The 20221-nt window shown below is 37.0% G+C and overlaps 1 protein-coding gene across 1 annotated transcript in view; it reads left to right on the plus strand.

The window, feature by feature from the left end:
* The window catches only part of UGGT1 (UDP-glucose glycoprotein glucosyltransferase 1), a gene marked incomplete at its 3' end in the record, with an annotated part of 110086 nt that overhangs the window by 76709 nt on the left and 13156 nt on the right, over window positions 1-20221 (plus strand). The window contains exons 28-39 of the mRNA XM_084253196.1: window positions 328-517; window positions 2452-2610; window positions 3123-3208; window positions 5493-5577; window positions 6950-7038; window positions 7608-7712; window positions 9234-9318; window positions 10255-10437; window positions 11474-11634; window positions 13084-13198; window positions 17753-17869; window positions 18312-18477. Coding sequence (XP_084109322.1) covers window positions 328-517; window positions 2452-2610; window positions 3123-3208; window positions 5493-5577; window positions 6950-7038; window positions 7608-7712; window positions 9234-9318; window positions 10255-10437; window positions 11474-11634; window positions 13084-13198; window positions 17753-17869; window positions 18312-18477 — 1541 coding nt within the window. The remainder of the gene's footprint in view (window positions 1-327; window positions 518-2451; window positions 2611-3122; window positions 3209-5492; window positions 5578-6949; window positions 7039-7607; window positions 7713-9233; window positions 9319-10254; window positions 10438-11473; window positions 11635-13083; window positions 13199-17752; window positions 17870-18311; window positions 18478-20221) is intronic.

A 20221-nucleotide genomic window follows, 5' to 3' on the forward strand; every position in this document is an offset into this window, starting at 1 on the left:
GATAAAAATGAGATGTTTTTGTCAAAGCAAGGCAAGTTACCAGGAAATGCTTGTGATCTAAACTGCTGCAACACACAGTAGCATTGGAAGAAATGACCTCTCTCAGTCCTATAACCTTACTCTTCATTTGTAACAAACACAGGAAGTGTAATTAGGGCAAGAGATGGTTTTGGAAACACTTTTCTTAGCCTGGAAATCTAGTTTCTAGTCATACAAACCTTGTCTGTCTTAAGTTGTTTACCTGTGTGGCAAACATATGGATGGATGCCAGTAAACGCAAGGACTGTGATTGTACCAAAAAACTAACATTTTTCTTTTCAATTTCAGCTTTTACCGTTACGTATTAGAACCAGAGATTTATTTCACCTCAGAACATAGCTTTGCTAAGGGTCCAATAGCAAAATTTTTGGATATGCCACAGTCTCCTTTGTTTACTCTGAACTTGAACACCCCTGAAAGCTGGATGGTAGAGTCTGTCAGGACGCCATATGATCTTGATAATATTTACTTAGAAGAGGTAAGAATATGCTTCCAAGTGTCTAATCATGTTTAAGATGTATTTGTTGAGTCTGATTGAATGGACTGACTGAACCACAGTTTGGGTGGGCCTCTGAGATGTCACTGTTTGGGTATTGCATTTTTAAGTTTCATCTAGATCTAATTCACAAACCATAAAATTCATCCCTTTAATGAATTCAGTTCAGCAGTTTTACTGTATTCACAGAGTTGTGCATTCATTACTGTCTAATTTCAGGGTGTTTTCATCACCTTGAAAAGAAGCTCCATGCCCATTAGTAGTCCCACCCTATTCCCCTTGTCCTGTCAACCACTTCTCTTTCCATCCCTGTGTATTTGCCTTCTCTGACATTTCATCTTAATAGAATCACATATTTGGGCCTCCCCAGTGGCACAGCGGTCGAGTGCTGGGTTGCGAGGCTGCCCGTGGCCTCTGCAGCGCCGGTTCAATCCCCGGCTGCTCCCCGGCCACCAGAGGAGGGTCCCGCATGGCGCACAGACCTCTCCTGCTGCCCGCTGCTCCCCTCAGCAGTGTACTTCGGTCCTTCTGCCTGTTCTGCTCCCTGCTCTGGCGAATTCTCTCACCCTCCCGTGCTTCTGACTGTACCTAGTGATTGTATAAATAAATAAATAAATCTTTAAAAAAAAATAGAATCACATATTTTGTAATTCAGCTAATAGATTGTGTCTTTGCTGTTCTTAGACTTCCTCCTGTTTCTCTGCTTTCCACTGAAAATGGAGCCTAAGATGTGATGGGCATGTGGAGATTTCTCTTTTAGCTCTTATTACTCTTTTGGAGTTTAGTATTGCAGTAACATGTTAAGTTCTAAAGAGTATGTTTATTGGCATTAAATAGGGTTATAAAGTCAAATATGAACTAGCTTGGGATATAAATTCTTTAATTTCCTAAAGCTAAACTGCCCTAAAACCTGGCAGTTATATCATATTTTTGGTAAGGAATCAGCAATAATGTCAACTGTTGCTACAGAACATGAAAGATTGTATATCATTTTGGAACCATTAAATACACTTTGGAGTTTTGCATTTAGAACAGTGATATTTTCAGCTGTATTCTGAAGGCCAAAACGAGTCTGCATTTTTCTCTGATCTCTTGCATTGCTTTCCCTTTTCCTTGTTTAAGTTAATCCATGTAGGATTGAATTTGGTTTTGTCCATTGTTTAGCCTTTAGCTGTGTTCATACTTTAGGCAGTTAGTTTTGTGTGTTTTTTCCTGGTAATCACCTTCCTACATCAGACTCTTGTCTTCTCCTTTTATACTTACGTACTTTTAAAGTAAATTCCTTAAATAACCTCCTTTTTCCCGATTCTCTTTCTATCCCACCTCTGGTTTTAAAATTACATACAGCACAATCAAGGGACAGAGCATTTCTATAACTCTAAGATATTCCCACAGTCCCTCTGCAGGCAGACCCACTCCCCCATCTCTGCTCCAGTCAATGACTGGCCTGCCTTCTGTCACTATAGTTTTGTCATTTCTTGAATTTTTATTAAGGTGATCATATAGTGGGTTGCACTGTATGTCTGTCTTCATCCTCTTTGTCTAATGTACTTGATGTTCATCCATGTTTTTGCATGTATCAATAGTTTTTAAAGGAAAGAGAAAGATATCGATGGTTTCACTTACAGGAGGAGCATAGGGAAAACAAACAAGGGATCAGCAAAAGAAAAGTCACAACTAGTGGGCACACTATAATTTGGAGACATTTGGAGGGGGAGAGAGAGGAATCAAAACATGGGAGGGAAAAGCACAAAAGACTATGGTGATGGTCCACAGGTATTTCTGTGGTGGTCGTTTTATGGGGATTACACCTGAGAGGAGAATGAATGACAATGTAAAATGTATATAAATAAATTTTTAAAAAGTTTCTTTTTATTTCTAAGAAGTCTTAATGTAATGTAATTTTGATTTTGCAGGTGGATAGTATAGTGGCTGCTGAATATGAGCTGGAGTACCTGTTACTAGAAGGTCACTGCTATGACATCACCACGGGCCAGCCCCCACGAGGATTGCAGTTTACATTAGGAACTTCAACCAACCCCGTCATCGTGGATACCATTGTTATGGCCAATCTGGTAAATAGTCGTACTTCAGATGGTGATAGTGAATCATGTTAATTCAGGTACTACAATTTTGACGGAGCCATTAGCATTGTGAGCATGAGTGACATAAAAATTCATGATTGAATTTGGTCAATATAAAACTCATTAGTTCACTTAAAGTTAAACATTCCACATAAAAGAAACTTATACATGTCAACTTAAAAGAAAACATGCTGGAATATTCTGTGTTAACCACATTGTCCCCTGAAATGCATTGCTTAGGAGTTGACAGTGGTTTTCTATTTTTGGAGGTTCAAAACTTAACTCACATATCACACACTGATTCTTCACCCAAGTACAACTGGGCTTCTTGAATGACTGGCCTGTATTTTGCTAGTATTTCTTGTGCTTACATTTCTTTTTAAGAGTTGCACTGATTTATTGACTATCTTAAAATATGGATGACTGATATTTCAGGAAAGAAAATAAGTGCCCCACAGAAATTGATGCTTCAAAGTGAACTAAAATTTATCTTCTTGTCCTAGGGCTACTTCCAGTTAAAAGCTAATCCAGGAGCTTGGATTCTCAGACTAAGGAAGGGACGTTCTGAAGATATTTACAGAATCTACAGGTAAGATTAAATGATACAGGTCTTTTTTTTTTTTTTTCTAGAAAATTTTGCAATTAGAATGAATATGTATTGAAGACTGCACTGGCAATTAGCCAGGTAGTAAGAATTTAATTTGTAATGGTATGAAATAGTGCTTTTTCAGGAAATTAAATATGGAATAATTGTTAGGGTGTATAATTGAATAATAAGTGGAATAAATACTGGTAAGAAGTCAAGTTTTGCGCTCTAGTCTTTCTTGTGCTGTCTGCTATTATTAAAGCATTCTGTCACAATGATGAAAGCCATAGGCAGACAAGGGACTGAGTCATTTCAAGAAAGGAGAAAAACAAACAAAAAAAAACAAACAAAAGGAGAAAAAAAAATCAAACTTTTGTACACAGATAGTTTATTGCTTACCCTTGATGAGTTGGAGGGCCACAGCACGTGTATGGTTTGATTAACAAACCTTGGCACTTTTCTGGTCTGTGATAGGGGGTTGTTCCCAGAGCATCTTTTCAATAACCAGGCTTTTGCTTTAAGGTTTACTGCGGGTGACTGTTAGTTTAAAAAAATTACATTGCCTTTTAAAAAATACAGTCTAAATTCTGCTTAACATAAGTTAAATTAATTTTAAGCTATGTGAACAGACTTCATTTCAATTTACTTAGGAAGTGGTTTCCATGTGAGTTTATTTAAAACACCCTCATGTGTCTTCATCTCAGCTCCATCGGATCTTAGTCAACACCCAGGAAAGCAATGTAGATTTCTGCATATTTCTTACCCAGGATATTGAACACTTGTATTACAATAACATCTTCCTTGTTTATAGTAGATTTTTTCCCAAATAATGTTTCCCCCAGACATGGTTTGACAGAATTTGTCATAAAAAGTGTATCTGCTGTCCGCCTCAACCCTGTCCCTTCTGCGTGCCCTTGCTGGCCACTCTTCTGTCTAGGGTTTCCTTCCTTCTGTGCTTCCCATTGGAGAGTCCAGGTCTCTGGCTATTTCATGCTCTCCATCAGAATCTTACCTATCCTTGAGAACTCAGCTGGATGACAGTGAGTCTAGTGAATTGTTACTGTGGCTTTGTGCAGTTAACATCTTGAAAATTGTTTACTGGAAATTTGAGACCTTGCAGTTGGCTGTTTTTTTAAATTTATCTTTTTGCTCCTCTGTCCTGTCTGCCTGCAAATAGAGCTTATGATAGTTCTTCCTCCAAAATATTGGCACCATATTGAGTGCAGGCATACTCTAGAGTATTGTACCTCCAGACAGAAGAATAGGTAGATGCCTTTGCAAAACTCCAAGATAGAGCCCTGTTTTGGTGCTTGCCCGTTAAAGAGAAGTGAAGTATTTCCAGTGCCGAGGCGCCCCAGGCATCCTGTTAGTGAAGGCACTGGAGACTTCATGATACCAATGATGGTTTTTATTTTTTTTTGGGAAAGGAAGAATGAAAAATGACTTTATTCACAGACAACATGATCACCTATAGAAATTCCTCAGCATTATATTAAAAAACAAAACAAAACATGATAACCAAAGTATGAGTTTAGCAAAGTTGTAGGAGACAAGGTTAGTTTATGAAATCAATTGTGTTTTTATAAACTGTGGCTAAAACTAATTTTTTTAGTTTGTAAGTAAGGTAGCATTTCAGACCAATGGTGGTTTAGTGTTCATCTGTGCCTCTAGCACTGATGCTCTTCACAAAGTGAAAGGCAGTTTGAAGGAGGACTCTAGACTGAACTTTGTACTGTGAATGGATATATATACACACATATATATACATATATATATGTGTATATATATGTATATATATTCATTGAGAGCCTCTATATAGTTTGAAGGGATTTCCTGCAGCTTGTGAGAAAATAATTTGAAATCTGAAAAGCTTCTCTTTTTTTAAAGATTTATTTATTTATGCATACAAGAGCTGGGGTACAGGCCAGAGGTGTGGGGGGTGAGAGGATTCACCAGAAATAGCGTGGGGAGCAGAACAGGCAGATCTACTGAAATACACTGCTGAGGGGAGCAGCGGGTGAGCCAGGAGAGTTCTGCTGCACCATATGGGTAGCTCCCTGGCCAGAGATCGAGCTCATGTTGCAGTGGTTGACAGTGTCTGGGGATAGCTTGATAACGCTGTGTCTTTAACCCCTGCACTACCAGGGAGGCCCATAAAATCTGCAAAGCTTCTTTATGATGAAGATGGTGTACAGATATGGCAGATTGATGACAGACCATTTACTGCATTTTGAGAATTATGACTTAACTGACATCTATCTTATTTTTTCTGTTTTTTCTCTCTAAGTCATGATGGTACAGATTCTCCACCTGATGCTGATGAAGTTGTTGTTGTCCTCAACAACTTTAAGAGTAAAATTATTAAAGTGAAGGTGAGTTTGACATTTAAAGGTAGCCACTCTTTTATAGTTAGGAAAAGTAGCAAAAATCTGGTATTTGATAGCTATTATGAAGACATATGTATCTTGAAACCAGACCTAAATTATTAGAGGTAATAGATGTGTTAACTTCAGTAATAATACTGTGGTAATTATATCAGTGTATATCCCCATCCCAAATCATCAGGTTGCATGCCTTTAATTTATACAATGTTATTTGTTGATATAGTTCAGTAAAGCTGAGGAAAAAAAGAAATCAGCCTAAAACTTTAATTTAATTTTGGAATTTTAGTGTATTATTGGTAGGAATGTTGCTTTAAATGTAAAATGTCTGTTGTAAATATGAGTTTGTGTTTTCTTCAGCTTGAGAAACTATACCTTTTGTGTAATCACAGTGAGCAATACAAATCTTATTATATATATATATATTTTAAAGATTTATTTATTTATGCATATAAGAACTGGGGTATAGGCCAGAGGTGTTGGTGGTGAGAGGATTCACCACAGAGTGGGGAGCAGAACAGGTGGATTGACTGAAATACACTGCTGAGGGAGCTGTGGGCAAGACAGGAGAGGTCTGCTGCGCCATGTGGGTAGCTCCCTGGCCAGGGATCGAACTTGTGCTGCAGTGGCTGTGGATAGCTTCATTGTGCTGCATCTTAACCCCTTGCACCATCAGGGAGGATCCCTTATATATATATATATATATATATATATATATATATATATATATATATATCCCTTATATATATATATATATATATATAAACTATATATATATATATATATATAGTTTTCTTAGAGATTATTGTTAATATAGCCATGACTCACATTATTATGGATACTTTTATTCTCAGAAAATTGGGACAATACCAATGAAAATTTCAACAACAGTAATAAATGGTAGCGCTATTTATTTCTTTTCACTTACTTCTGTCTTTCTTTTGACATTCAGTATCTTAAATTCAAGATACTGGAATCGCTATACATGGTATAATTTAAAGCAGCCGCTCATGGTTGAGCAGAAAATAGTCTCTAAGTTCTAGAGAAGATTCAACCTATCTTTGTACTAGTGAGCCCTGGGAAAAGGCTGTGACATGAAATAGCTCCTTCATGACAGTTAGAGTTCATGAGCTTAGTGAATTGTGCTTCTGTTCTCACTCGGATTGTATTTCCTACACAGTTGAATTTGCTGCTCTTTGTCCACTTTCAAGCTGAAAACAGTTATTGTCTAAATAAAAGAGGTTGCTGTCCCTTACTATAGGTTTTAATATGACTGTTGACTCTGTCTAGACTCTGCGTGGTTGTACTTGCTTGTGGAAGAATGAATTCCGTAATGTTGACAATACTCATCCTGTGATTGCAGGTTCAGAAGAAGGCAGATATGGTGAATGAAGATTTGCTGAGTGATGGAACTAATGAGAATGAAGCTGGATTTTGGGACTCCTTCAAATGGTAAACTGGCATCATTTAAAAAAGTAATACTTTTTAAGGAAAAACTGAGCTATAAGCTCCAGTCTTCCTTCTTGTGAGTATAATAATCATGTCTGGGCTTTTTAGATTCTGCTCTTGTGTGGCCGAATTCTACTCTGTATAGCTAAAAGTAAATGAATATTTCTTGACTAACCTGAAGAGGTTAATATCCCTTCATGGCCATGTAATTTCTACTCTATACTTCTTAAGAAGTCACCCTCATGAGAGGGTGATTCCTTTTTGGAAACTGATTGATAGCTGCTGGGTTTACTTTGCATTGTACTGATAGCATTCTTAGGGATAGCCTGTGCTTGGTCTATTTCTGAAGCAACACAGGATCTTGTGGACCACATCCTTGTTATCTTGGGAGCTGGTTTTGCTTTCTTGTGCACACTTTCGAGTTCAAGGGGCTATCTTGTGCCCCACCTTTGCACTGCCTTCTAGGGAGGGAACAAGAATGGAAAGCACCATCTCCAGTATCTCTCCTCTTAAAGGTGTGTATATCTGCATCACCATTTCAAATGTTTTTGCTTTTATGTTTATGATTATAGGGGCTTTTCAGGAGGACAGAAGACTGAGGATATAAAACAAGATAAAGATGACATCATCAATATTTTCTCTGTTGCATCTGGTCATCTCTATGAACGATTTCTTCGGTTAGTCTTGTTGGTTAGTCAGTATATATGTATAAATGAATATAACTGAATATGAATATCATAATATTCTTAGTGGTAAAAATTTTATGGGATTTTGCCCACTGTGTATTTGAAGCACTCTGAGGACTGTGAGTAGATTACCACATACGATTTTGTTTGTTTTGTGGTATAGGTCTAGGCAGTAAATACATCTCTATGCGTATTACATGGTTATAAACCTTTAATAGCACTGCGCCCACATTGTAAGTGATGGTGTTTAATTGGCTACCAAGCACTGCTCAAACCAGAAATGGGATGGGGACATAGAGAAGAGAAGTGGAACAGGACCATGGACCTCCCAGGACTCACTGGATTTTGTACCCAGGAGGGATCTTAGTTCTCACCTTAGAAGATCTATATGTTATGGACAAACTGAGACTTAGGAGTGAAGGGACTCACCTGAGGTCACTTAGTCAGTAGAGGCCACACTTAGTCTGTAGGGCTAGTGACCAGAGGAAGGCCCTTGGGAGTGCCTGTGGCTAGTGATCTAAAATGCTGGGCTGTGAGATGTGCCTTCTCTTGAGAGGGACTTTCCTAATGGCCAAGGTTCTTTTTACTTTGAACTTTTCACTACAAATGTAAAATAGCAAAAAATCATAATGATATTTTAATCATGTGGAACCCTTTATTTCCAAGAAATAGTATCTGACCTAAATAGTAATATCATACATTAGTAACAACGGAATTTAATTAAACTTCTTGACATAATAGTGGTTTCTGTTTGTTTGCAAAATAGGGAATCCTGATATTGGCACTCTCTGCTGCCCCCTCACCACTCGCTGCTCTCCTCCCTTCAGGGTTCGCCAGTGTAGGCCCTGGGAGGAGTGCATCACACAGAGCTGCTGTGACTTAGTGGGTTTCTTTTTTAGATTGAAATAGTTAACCACAATCTCCATTGTTCATTTGTACTATAATTAACAGATCAGTTCATCAAGTAATTTATTTATTTATTTTTTTTAAAGATTTATTTATACAAGTACTGGGTACAGACAGAAGCGCGGGAGGGTGAGAGAATTCACCAGAGCCAGAGCGGGGAGCAGAGCAGGCAGAAAGACCGAAGTACACTGCTGAGGGGAGCGGCGGGCAGCAGGAGAGGTCTGTGCGCCATGTGGGACCCTCCTCCGGTGGCCGGGGAGCAGCCGGGGATCGAACCGGCGCTGCAGAAGCTGCTGGCAGCTTCGCAACCCAGCGCTCAACCGCTGCGCCACCGGGAGGCCCCCAAGCAATTTATTTAAAGATGTAATATAATTAAAACATTTGCTTTTATTGGTTAGGTACATTTTTACAAGTGAGAAATACTCCCCATTTTCCATTCAGTGATGACCTCATAGGAAGGAGTAAGTGCGATTTGCCGTTCTTAAGGGTCCCCCCCAACTGAGTTGGCTCTGCCCTGAAGAACATTTGGTGGTCTCATGATTGACTTGACTTGTGATTTGAAAGTATTGGAGGTAGTTATTATTGCTATTTGCTTTTGTTTGACAGCATAATGATGCTATCAGTACTGAAGAATACCAAGACCCCTGTGAAATTCTGGTTCTTGAAGAATTATTTGTCCCCCACATTTAAGGTTTGTTGTTCAGGAAAAGAAAAATGTAGTATAATATGCCTTTTTTTACTTTTATCAGTGTAATTGCAGATTTTCCTTTTATTAGGATATACTAACTCAAATGTAAATTTCTATGTTGATTATTCTTTCAGACTGGTCTATTTGGGGGTAACAGCTATTATAAAACTGAACACAAAATATGATACTTTTGAAGCTTGGATAACATAGGAAAGTCTTTTGTTATTTGCAATATATCGATGCTGTGACTTTGTTTCCCTCAAATTATGCCCATCTTAGTTTGAGGGCAATGCTTAGTTTTATCGTGAACTCAGTCATGTATGAAGTCCTGCTTCATCTATTCAGAACAGAGAACACAGTTGAAAAGTTTTCTGTATTCTTAATGTTAGTGTTTGTCATCTAAATGGATGTATCTGCATCTTCTTTTGTTGTTATTCTGTAGATCTTAATATGTACAGTAACATCTCTCATAGAAGCAGTTCTCTTCTGGTCCCCTGAAAGTACTTGTACGTAGAATCTGAAGGACTTAATGACAGCAGATTTGTTCAGAGTATTTGACTTTGCCATGTCATTCCCTGGGTTAGACCTAGCCTTGAGAAAGGCTTAAAATTAAGCTCAAAAAGTGTTTTAATGAAACTATGCTTAGACAAGTAAATTTAAAGCTATTTCCCTTACACACACATAAATTAGTTATCTAAAGGACTTAAATATTTCTGTCATTTTATGTGATGATCAGAAATCGTAAAGAAATGGGGATTTGGCAAAAGTGTGTATGTGTCCATTTTTAAGAGTCACAGGTGAGTTGGGGTCACATTGATAGGTCCATTGTTACAGTAAATGTGTTTTACTTGTTTCAAAATTGTGATGGTTGTTGACTTACATTATAAGTCAGTTTTCTTAACCAAGTAAATGATTGTGGTTCCCTGTATCTAAAAATAGGAGTTCATACCTTACATGGCAAATAAATACAACTTCCAATATGAGCTTGTTCAGTACAAATGGCCCCGGTGGCTTCATCAACAGACTGAAAAGCAACGCATCATCTGGGGTTACAAGATCCTCTTCTTGGATGTGCTTTTTCCGCTAGTTGTTGACAAGTTCTTGTTTGTGGATGCTGATCAGGTAAGTTCTTAAGGGCCAGGCTTGAGCAGTTTTCCTTCTTAAATGATCTTAAAATTTTCCAGTTATAGAAAAGTTCGTGCTTACTTTACATTATTTAGATAATGTGGAAAGCTATCATCCAGATGTGTTTACTTTTAAAATTTACATTTGTCATATCTCCTGTTGTTTGTTCTATGCCTTTTTACATAGTTTTGACTACATCATGGAGTTTCGTATCTTGTTTAATTCATTTAACATATAAGAACTGAAAATTAGAAAGTTGAGGTTTAACATTGCTTGCCATCATCTCCAGTTATTTCCCAAAAGCTAGGAGTTATTGACATGGGTAAGAGAGAAGCAATTCAGGTAGATCCTGGCCTTAATAACATGGAATTCTTCAGATAATCTTCCTGCTGTCAGGATTTGACTTAAAGGAAACACGCTGTTGTTTTTGAGCAGGTGAGCTCGAAAAAAGTATAAATACAAATTTGCCCTACAGCTTTCCCACTTCCCCTGAACTGGCCGAATCCTCTGGGAGTGGTATAATATGTGTAAAAGTCATTCGGACAAAGGCTTTGTGCACCTCTTTGGAAATCACTGCCTCATCTGGCTCGCTTCGGTCATACTTGCTCAACCTGAAGCATGCTTTCCTGATTTTAATATCAGGAAAATTAATTCTTGTTGAGCATTTACTATATACCAGGCATCACAGTGCCTCTTGATTCATATATTAATTCATGCAGTCTTCCTAACAATACTGTGAGATAGGTATTATCATGATCTCCTTTCATAGGTGGGGCCACAGAGATATTAAGCAATGTAAGTTTCTTTAATTTCTACTCTTTTGGCTACTTAAAATGCTGTGCCAAGTCTAGTCTGAGTAGTTTACATGTTAGTGAGGGCAAGAGGAATTCAGTCTCAAAGAGGGTCTACTGCTGGGCCCTGTGCTTTCTATGAGCTGAGCTCCCCTCCACGGTGCCTTCTATGAGAGTACATTTCAAGGAAGCTGCTCTCTACGTGACTGTTTAACAAATGGCTATGATCTTCTTTAATCCAGATTGTACGAACAGATCTGAAAGAGTTAAGAGATTTCAATTTGGATGGTGCCCCATATGGTTATACTCCTTTCTGTGATAGTCGAAGAGAAATGGATGGATACCGGTTCTGGAAATCGGGATACTGGGCCAGTCATTTAGCTGGACGAAAGTATCATATCAGGTACTGAAAAGGGAGTACTCCCAATACTGCACACTGCTTCAGAGTATGTTAGCACACCATGCCCACCACTAACCACAGTCCTTCACCATCATCCTTTGGGCACCTTCCCTGTTTTGCTTTCCACCCTTTCTCTCCCCTACTCTTGGCCTCAATTTTACAGTCAGATTTGGTATTCCTTTTTTAAAAATTCTGTGTATTTAAAATTGTGCATAGATAATACATTAATGTGGTCCAAAAATAAGAATTATGAGAAATATACAGTGAAAAAGCATTCCTGTCTCTTACCTACTTACTCCCACAGTAAAACTTCGTCCATTAATTTATTGTATGTCCTTCCAGAGTTTAATTCTTACATAAACAACTGTGTTCATTTTTACACAAAATATAAGTTATTTTTACACCCAAAATATATCATCCTATTTATAGTTTTGTACCTTGCTTTTTTGTTACTTAAATCTCTCTACTGGATCTTATCACTATACAGAGGGAGACTGCCTATTATTCCCATATATGTGTTATTTATGGTCCTTTGCTATGGCATGTAATATCATAGCAAATTATTTTGTATATTGCAAGTATACCTGGAGGAAAAATTCCTAGAAGTAGAACTTCTAGTCAGACAGTATATGCATTTTTTACATTTCTAATGAATACTTAGTTAGATTCATTATCAATTTATATTACCTGACCAAAATGTGACTTGGCAGACTTGGAGGGCAAGGGGGTTTGTAGGAAGCAGCGTGTATAGAGAAAATGTTGGGTTATGGCAATTATAGTGTTAAACTTTATGTTTTTGCTCTAAAAGAACTACTACAACACGGAGGCTTTTCCCTCTGTAACTTTTTTTTTTTTTTAAGATTTATTTATTTATGCATACAAGAACTGAGTATAGGCTAGAGGTGCGGGAGGGTGAGAGGATTCTCCAGAGACAGTGTGGGGAGCAGAACAGGCATTGACTGAAAACACTGTTGAGGGGAGCAGTGGGTGAGACAGGAGAGGTCTGCTGCACCATGTGGGTTGCTCCCTGGCCGGGGATCGAACTTGTGCTGCAGAGGCTGCAGACAGCTTCATAGTGCTGTGCTTAACCCCTTGCGTCACCAGGGAGGCCTCTCTCTGCAACATTGAAGACATCAGAATATTGTTGACTAATGATTATCACTTACTGTAACTACCTAATCTGCTGAAATTTTCTAGAAATCTTTTTTGTCAGAGATTATTTCCTTTGGAAGAAAAAGAAGAAGGACAAAATGAGCTTGTGGTCGCAAGAGTATGGATTTTATGGTAACTTCCTTAGCCATCTTGAAGTAGCACATGCTGACCCTGAATTCCACTGTAGGGTCTCAGCTTCTCAGAGTTAAGCAAGAGTGTTTGTCTAGTGATCTGATCCATTATTCATTTTAGTTATTTCTTCTGCCCCATGGTTGTAACAAATGGATCTTCTTTATTCAGTGCACTTTATGTCGTGGATTTGAAGAAATTTAGGAAAATAGCTGCTGGAGACAGACTCAGGGGACAGTACCAAGGTCTGAGTCAGGATCCTAACAGCCTTTCAAATCTGGATCAAGTAAGTAGTAGCTGTATTTTTTGTTTACACTTTCAGTATAGCACAATGTTGTATCAGAAATAAAGTGTTATGTGCACCTCAGTCCTCTTGGACAGTGTTTTGTTACTTCATGGAAATGAATTATGTATTGTGTATGTATGATATTTTTATTTGTCCTCAAGAGAAGACAGTGGTGAAAAATGTCTTAGACCTGTTTGGGAAGGGAGGTGGAAGGAGGATGTTGCCTCTCCAAATTAGTACCATATCTTTTCATTTTATACCCAAGCTAATAAAACTAATTGGTTTCATTCCCTTCTAGGGTCAGTTTGCTTCTCTTTAGGAACTAACTAGCTTAGTATTCACTATACAGTATTCACTATACAGTATCACAATTTCCCTTTTATGTCAGAAACCATAGTGTTTTTTAAAGAGATTTAGCTGAATTATTGCTTATGTTGAACAATTTTTAGAGGTGAGATTATTGTTTGTTTTAGATACAGTTTCACATATTTTGTTTTGTTTATACATTTTGAAAACTTTCTTGCGACATGTAGCACCCATAAAAATTTTCAAAAATATGCAAATACGTACATATTCATATGTATCAGTGAATTACTATAAAGGAAATGCCACCTCCCAGTTTAAGAAATAGAACATTACTAGCATCCCAGAGGCCACTTTTCATCTCTAACAAATTTATCTGACATTCTGTCTTTTTGATCAACCCACTGCTTTTCATTATAGAATTATTATCTAAACTCGTCTCCTTAAATACAGTTTTGCCTGTTGTTTTCGCCCTATCTTGAGGGCCTCGTGAAAGATGTACTCTTACAATTCTAACTTCTTTTACTCAACATTGTAATTGTGAGATTCTCCCATGTTGTTGTGTGAAGTGATGCTATGTTGTATTTATCTAGTCTACATTTGGGTTATTTTCCTTTTTGTCTTCCATGGGTAATGCTTAGTGAGATAGCATTTATTTCTGCCATTTCCTTTTTGTTTTCCAAATGTCTTACGTCTTTTGTGTCTGTCATTTTTTTACATCATTGCGTTCTTTTATGTTGAATATATATTTTCTAGAGTATTGTCTTAATTCCCTTGTCTCTTTTACACTATGTTACTTAGTTATTTTCTCTGTGGTTGTCTTCATGATTATCATTGACACTTTATGATAATCTAATAGTTTTAATTGATAACTTAATTTTAGTAGTATACAAAAACTTTGTTCCTCTATAACTCCACTGCCTATCTTTATAATGTTATTGTCATACAGTTTACATGTTATAATGCCCATTGACACAGATTTATGAATTTATGATTTTTGCTTTTACAATTTTTAAACTACAAATTTGGGGTGGGGGGTGATATGATCGCCAAACAAAAAATATGTAGCTATATCTTTTATATTTATTTGTATACTTTTACTGGTATTCCTTATTTCTTTATGAAGTACTTTTTATGTGGTTTTAAGTTACTGCCTCATGTTCTTTAAGCTAGAAGGATTCCCTATAATATTTCTGATATGGTAGCTCTGTTAGCTACAAACTTTTAGAGCATGTGTATATTTCTTCTTTTTTTTATTTGATGAATGAATATTTTCACTGGATATAAAATTCTGCCTTGACAGTTTTTTTCTTCAGCATGTTGGAAACAATGTCAGTCTTGTGGCTTCCTTGGTTTCTGAAGAGAAATTAGATGTAAATTTTCAGGCTCACTTGTCAGTGACAGGTTATTATCTCTTACAAGTTTTAAGGTTCCTTATCATTTGATTATGATGGTCTAGATGTAGGTCTTTTTTGAGTTTCCCATCTTGGATTTCATTGAGCTGCTTGATATGTAGATTAATGTTTTTCATCAAGTTTGGAGGTTTTCTTTATTTCTTCAAATATTATTTCTACCCCTTTCTCTTTTCTCCTGGGACTCCTATGATGTGTATGTGGTATCTTTGATCCTTTCCCACAGGTGTGTGAAGTTCTCTGTTTCTCTTCATTTTCATTTCTGCTTCTCACTCAACTGAATCTCAGTTGACTGTCTTCAAGTTTGCTGATTCTTTTTCTGCCTGCTCAACTCTGTGGTTGAGTTCCTGTGGTGATTTTTTCATTTTGGTAATTTTTCAACTCCAGATTTCCTATTTAGTTCTTCTATATTTTTCTCTTTATTAAGAGAATTTTTTTTTAAACATATACTTTCCTTTACCTCTGTTAGACGTAGTTTCCTTTGACCCTTTCAACATATTTAAAATACCTGAATTAAAGTCTTTGTCATGTAAGCCCAGTGTCTGGGCCTCCACAAGTATAGTTTCGGTTGATTGCATTCATTCCCCTTTATGTATCATACTTGCTTCCATTTTTTCCCATTTTTTATGTCTATTTTTGTTGAAAATGGAACATGTCAAATAACGCAGTGTAACAACTACAGAGTTTGTTGTTGCTGAATGTTGTTTTAGTGGTTGGTTGTTTTGTAACTTCTAATCTTGTTCTATGAAGTTTGTGTTTTTGTCTGTCTCATTAACTTAGTGGTCAGGTTGTGAATTGGACAGAGATTTCCATAAGTGCTCAGAACCACTACAACTCCTAGTCTTTGGCAAAGGCCTCTGTGTGCATATTGGGAGACAGCTTCAGTAGTCAGTCAGGTTGTTTACATCTCTACCTTAGTTTTTACTTCTTGGTTAGAGAGGGCCTTTTTAGGTCTTTCTTATGTACACAGCCCTGAGCATGTGGACAGCCTTACATGACTTAGATTCCCAGCAATAGGTGGATTCTTTTCACGCCTCCTGTGAGCATCCCATTGCTCAGCTATTCCTTTTTTTTTTTTTCTTTTTAAAGATTTATTTATTTATTTATACAAGCACTGGGTACAGTCAGAAGCACGGGAGGGTGAGAGAATTCACCAGAGCCAGAACGGAGAGTAGAACAGGCAGAAGAACCGAAGTACACTGCTGAGGGGCTCAGTGGGTGGCAGGAGAGGTCTGCGCGCCATGTGGGACCCTCACCCGGCAGCCGGGGATCGAACTGGTGCTGCAGAGGCTGCGGGCAGCTTCGCAGCCTAGTGCACAACCGCTGCGCCACCGGGGAGGCCCTCAGCCATTCCTTTTAAGATTTGTAATTAACTTATTCTTTGTTCCACCTCAGGCAACCTCAGGAAGCTTAATATATCCAACAAATGCTGCCATGGGGACACTTTTAGCATTGTACAATTTCAAGTGAATTTGAGTAGACAAGCCTTTTACAGTGCAGTCTTCCAGGAAGCCACACCATCAAGTCAAATAGTGACTTTGCTTAGGAATAAAGCTTCAGAAAACCAGCAGCCATGTCCTCTTTTCTCCAGTTTGGGAATACAAGCTGAATTTTTTTTTTTTGAGGCTCACGGGGAGCATGAGAATGGGAGTACAGTTAATTAAAACACCATAAAACTCACTGTTTTTACAGACATCCAGCCATTTTTATTGATAATTAGATAGTCCTCAGGTTGCTGCAAGCCTTTGGTTTTGTTGTCTGAAAGTGTCTTTATTTTAACTTTATCATTTTTATTGTGGTAAAATATGCATAATGTAAAATTTTCCATTTTAACCATTTTTAAATGTATAGTTTGGTGGTGTTAAGTATATTTACAGTGTTGTACAACTGTCCATCTGAGAATTTTTTCATAATCCCAAACAGAAATGCTATACCCATTAAATAATAAATCCTTCCTTCTCCTTTCTCCCATAACTCCTGGTGACCTCCATTCTGTTTTCTGTCTGTATGAGTTTGCCTATCCTACGTACTTTTGGAACCATGTAGTATTTTTCTTTGTGTTTGGCTTTTTTTACTTAGCATAATGTTCTCAAGTTTCATCCATGTTGTAGCATGTATTAGAATTTTCTTCCTGTTAAGACTGAATAATGTTCCCTTGTATGTATATACCATATTTGTTTATCCATTCATCTATTAATGGATATCTGGCTTTTCTCATCTTTTTGATTATTACAAATACTGCCTCTATAAACATTGGGACATAAATTTCTGTTTCAGTTCCTATTGTGTATATACCCAGGCATGGAATTGCTGTATCAAATTGGTTATTTGTGTCTTAGGACAATGGAACATTTTTTGTGCCAAACTCAAAAAGTTTCTTGATAAAAAAGCTTCAATGTTTAGATTAGAGTTGCATAGAAAACATGTTGGGCTGAATTCATCTACTTGGAACAAGCCTCTGTAGGCAAGGTGGATTCAGAACTGAAGGAAGTTAAATTGAGAACCACACTCCATTTTTAGATGACTTTCAAAAGGCAACAATATTTTTCTTCAGATTGCCCTGAAGGAGGGCAGTCTAGGTGTGGGCTATTTGCCAATTGCAAATAAATTTTTTTAGGTACTTAGTATGGTTAGATGTTATATGTGTCCTCTAAATTTTGTGGTTAAAACACCATAAATATTATAGCTTATCTAGGGTTTTAGAACTGAAGTCTTCCAGTTTTAAAAATTGGTGATCAGAAAGTGCAACGAACAGCTAACATCACTAATTTGCTATGCATTTATTTGAGTTTCCCCCCCAAACTTTAGATTATTGTGTTTTGTTTTCTTTACCAAATAGGATTTGCCCAATAACATGATCCATCAAGTGCCAATTAAGTCCCTCCCTCAAGAATGGCTTTGGTGTGAAACATGGTGTGATGACGCCTCTAAGAAAAGGGCGAAAACCATTGATTTGGTAAGTTGCCTGTGGCTTCTCCTGCATCCCGATCCAGTGTGATGTATGACTAGAAACACAGACTCTTTAGTTTTTGTCTGTAACTGTATATTTAAGGACTCTTTTCAACTTGCATCAGGAAGCCGAATCTTAGTGTCTGATGGGGCTGTTTTGACTGTTTACAACCCCTGGAGATGCCATTGTGTTCCACATCATCTCTCTGACATGTGATTTTTTCCAAATGACTTTCTTTTTTGCCTTCACATAGCTTACCACAGTTTCTTTGTAGAGGCTTATACAAGCACTACTGTAGATTATTGCTGCTTGTATATCACTTGCTTACAGATTATTGTTTTATTGGCCTATTTAGGACCTATAACCCAAGAACAGAAACATCTTTAAATTTCTATATAACATACCATTTCTTCAACTCAGTGTAAATATATTATTTTGGTTTTCACAGTGTAATAATCCAATGACCAAAGAACCCAAGCTGGAAGCTGCTGTTCGAATTGTCCCAGAATGGCAGGACTATGATCAAGAGATCAAACAGCTACAGATCCGTTTTCAGGAGGAGAAAGAAAAAGGAGCACTATATATAGAGACAACAAAAGAGCCAAGTCAGAAAGGTAAGTCCAAAGCCGTGACTTTCTAAGTACTTCTTCACATTTTTACTTTTTGATTTTTTTTGGAAAGATGACAGAATTATGAATGAAAGGAATAAAAAGAATCATGCATTAATTCTTTTATGCTGATAGCAACTAGTGTATATTTTTCACTTTACTTTTTCAGTTGGTCTTCTAACAGATTTATTAATGCAGTTGCCACCCTTTTTATTTTTTTTTTCCATTTTTTTGAGGGAAGGATGCTGTGATTTTGATTATTGTTATTTAGGTTCACAAGTTTTATGATACATAAGCCAAACCTGACAGTATTTTGAGGATCTAAGATTCCTTAGTTTTTCATTATTTCTGTCTAGCCACTGGTAAATGAACACATTTAGAATCAAGACAAAGTGCATACCAGTTTAAAAAACGTATTCTTTTAAACAAATACATTGGGGTGGGGGTGCAGAGGTTGTATTTAATTTAGGCCAAAGCTAGAAAGGACTAAGTTTTCATGTGTTTTCCTTCTTATGTATATATCTCAGATGGTATCTAGTTGAAAAAAATAATTCAGAGGGCCTCCCCGGTGGCACAGTGGTTGAGCGCTGGGTTGCGAAGCTGCCCGCAGCCTCTGCAGGGCCGGTTCAATCCCCGGCTGCTACCCAGCCACCAGAGGAGGGTCCCACATGGCGCGCAGACCTCTCCTGCCGCCCGCTGCTCCCCTCAGCAGTGTACTTCAGCCCTTCTGCCTGCTCTGCTTCCCACTCTGGCTCTGGTGAATTCTCTCACCCTCCCGCGCTTCTGACTGTACCCAGTGTTTGTATGAATAAATAAATAAATAATAAATAAATAAAATAAAATAAATCTTAAAAAAAATAATTCAGATACATTAGTGACCTTTTGTAAACTATTAATAATCTCAGCTCTGAATTTTAACATTTATTCAGCTCAAAACTAATTCTAATAAAGCAATTACAGAGCAATGATCTTGAGTTACTCACCTAAACATCCGGAAGAATATACCAAGATATTAAATATTGTAACTACAATGTTGGCTATTCACCATAAAAATAAATACGTATTAAACTCTCAAGGATTTCCATAGGTAAATGGGCAAAGGATATAGACATAAATAAATACAAATGAACAAATTTGAGGAAACTAATAAAATGAATCTATCTTTAATATGTAAAACATAGAAAAATATACATACTGATAATGCCATTTGTTAGGGAGATGGTGTTGAAACTGTTTTGTGTCCAATAACCTTGCTGAAGCTTTGTGCATTAGAACTATCCTTGTTAAGCATTACGTCAGTCATCAGAAGCCATTAAAGTATTGATGCCGTTAGTAATTCCTCTTTTTTTGCTTATTTTTTATTAATTCCTCTCTTGAGAATGTATTTTAAAGAAATAATCAACACAAAAGTTATGTACACGGAGAAATTTATTATTTATAAATAAAAGCATTAAAAAATAGTTTAAGCATCTATGAATAGAGAATAATAAAAGAAATACAGTTCTATATAGGGAATCTTTATATATTACTGAATGGGAAAAGAAGAATCCTTACTGAAAATGCATACAGTTTTATTGGAAATAAATATTGTGCTTGTGAAGACCACTCAGAGTGTTTCAGTGTTCTTAAAAATAAAATTTTTTATTTTGTTTTTCTTTTCAAAATATTAAACATACATGTCAAAGCAGTGTTTCTAAACATTTGTAAAAGAGATAAAACGAAGGTGGGGGCACAAGTGATAGGTTACAGT

The sequence above is a fragment of the Talpa europaea genome (assembly GCF_964194135.1).
Source record: "Talpa europaea genome assembly, chromosome: 1".
Lineage (NCBI taxonomy): Eukaryota > Metazoa > Chordata > Mammalia > Eulipotyphla > Talpidae > Talpa > Talpa europaea.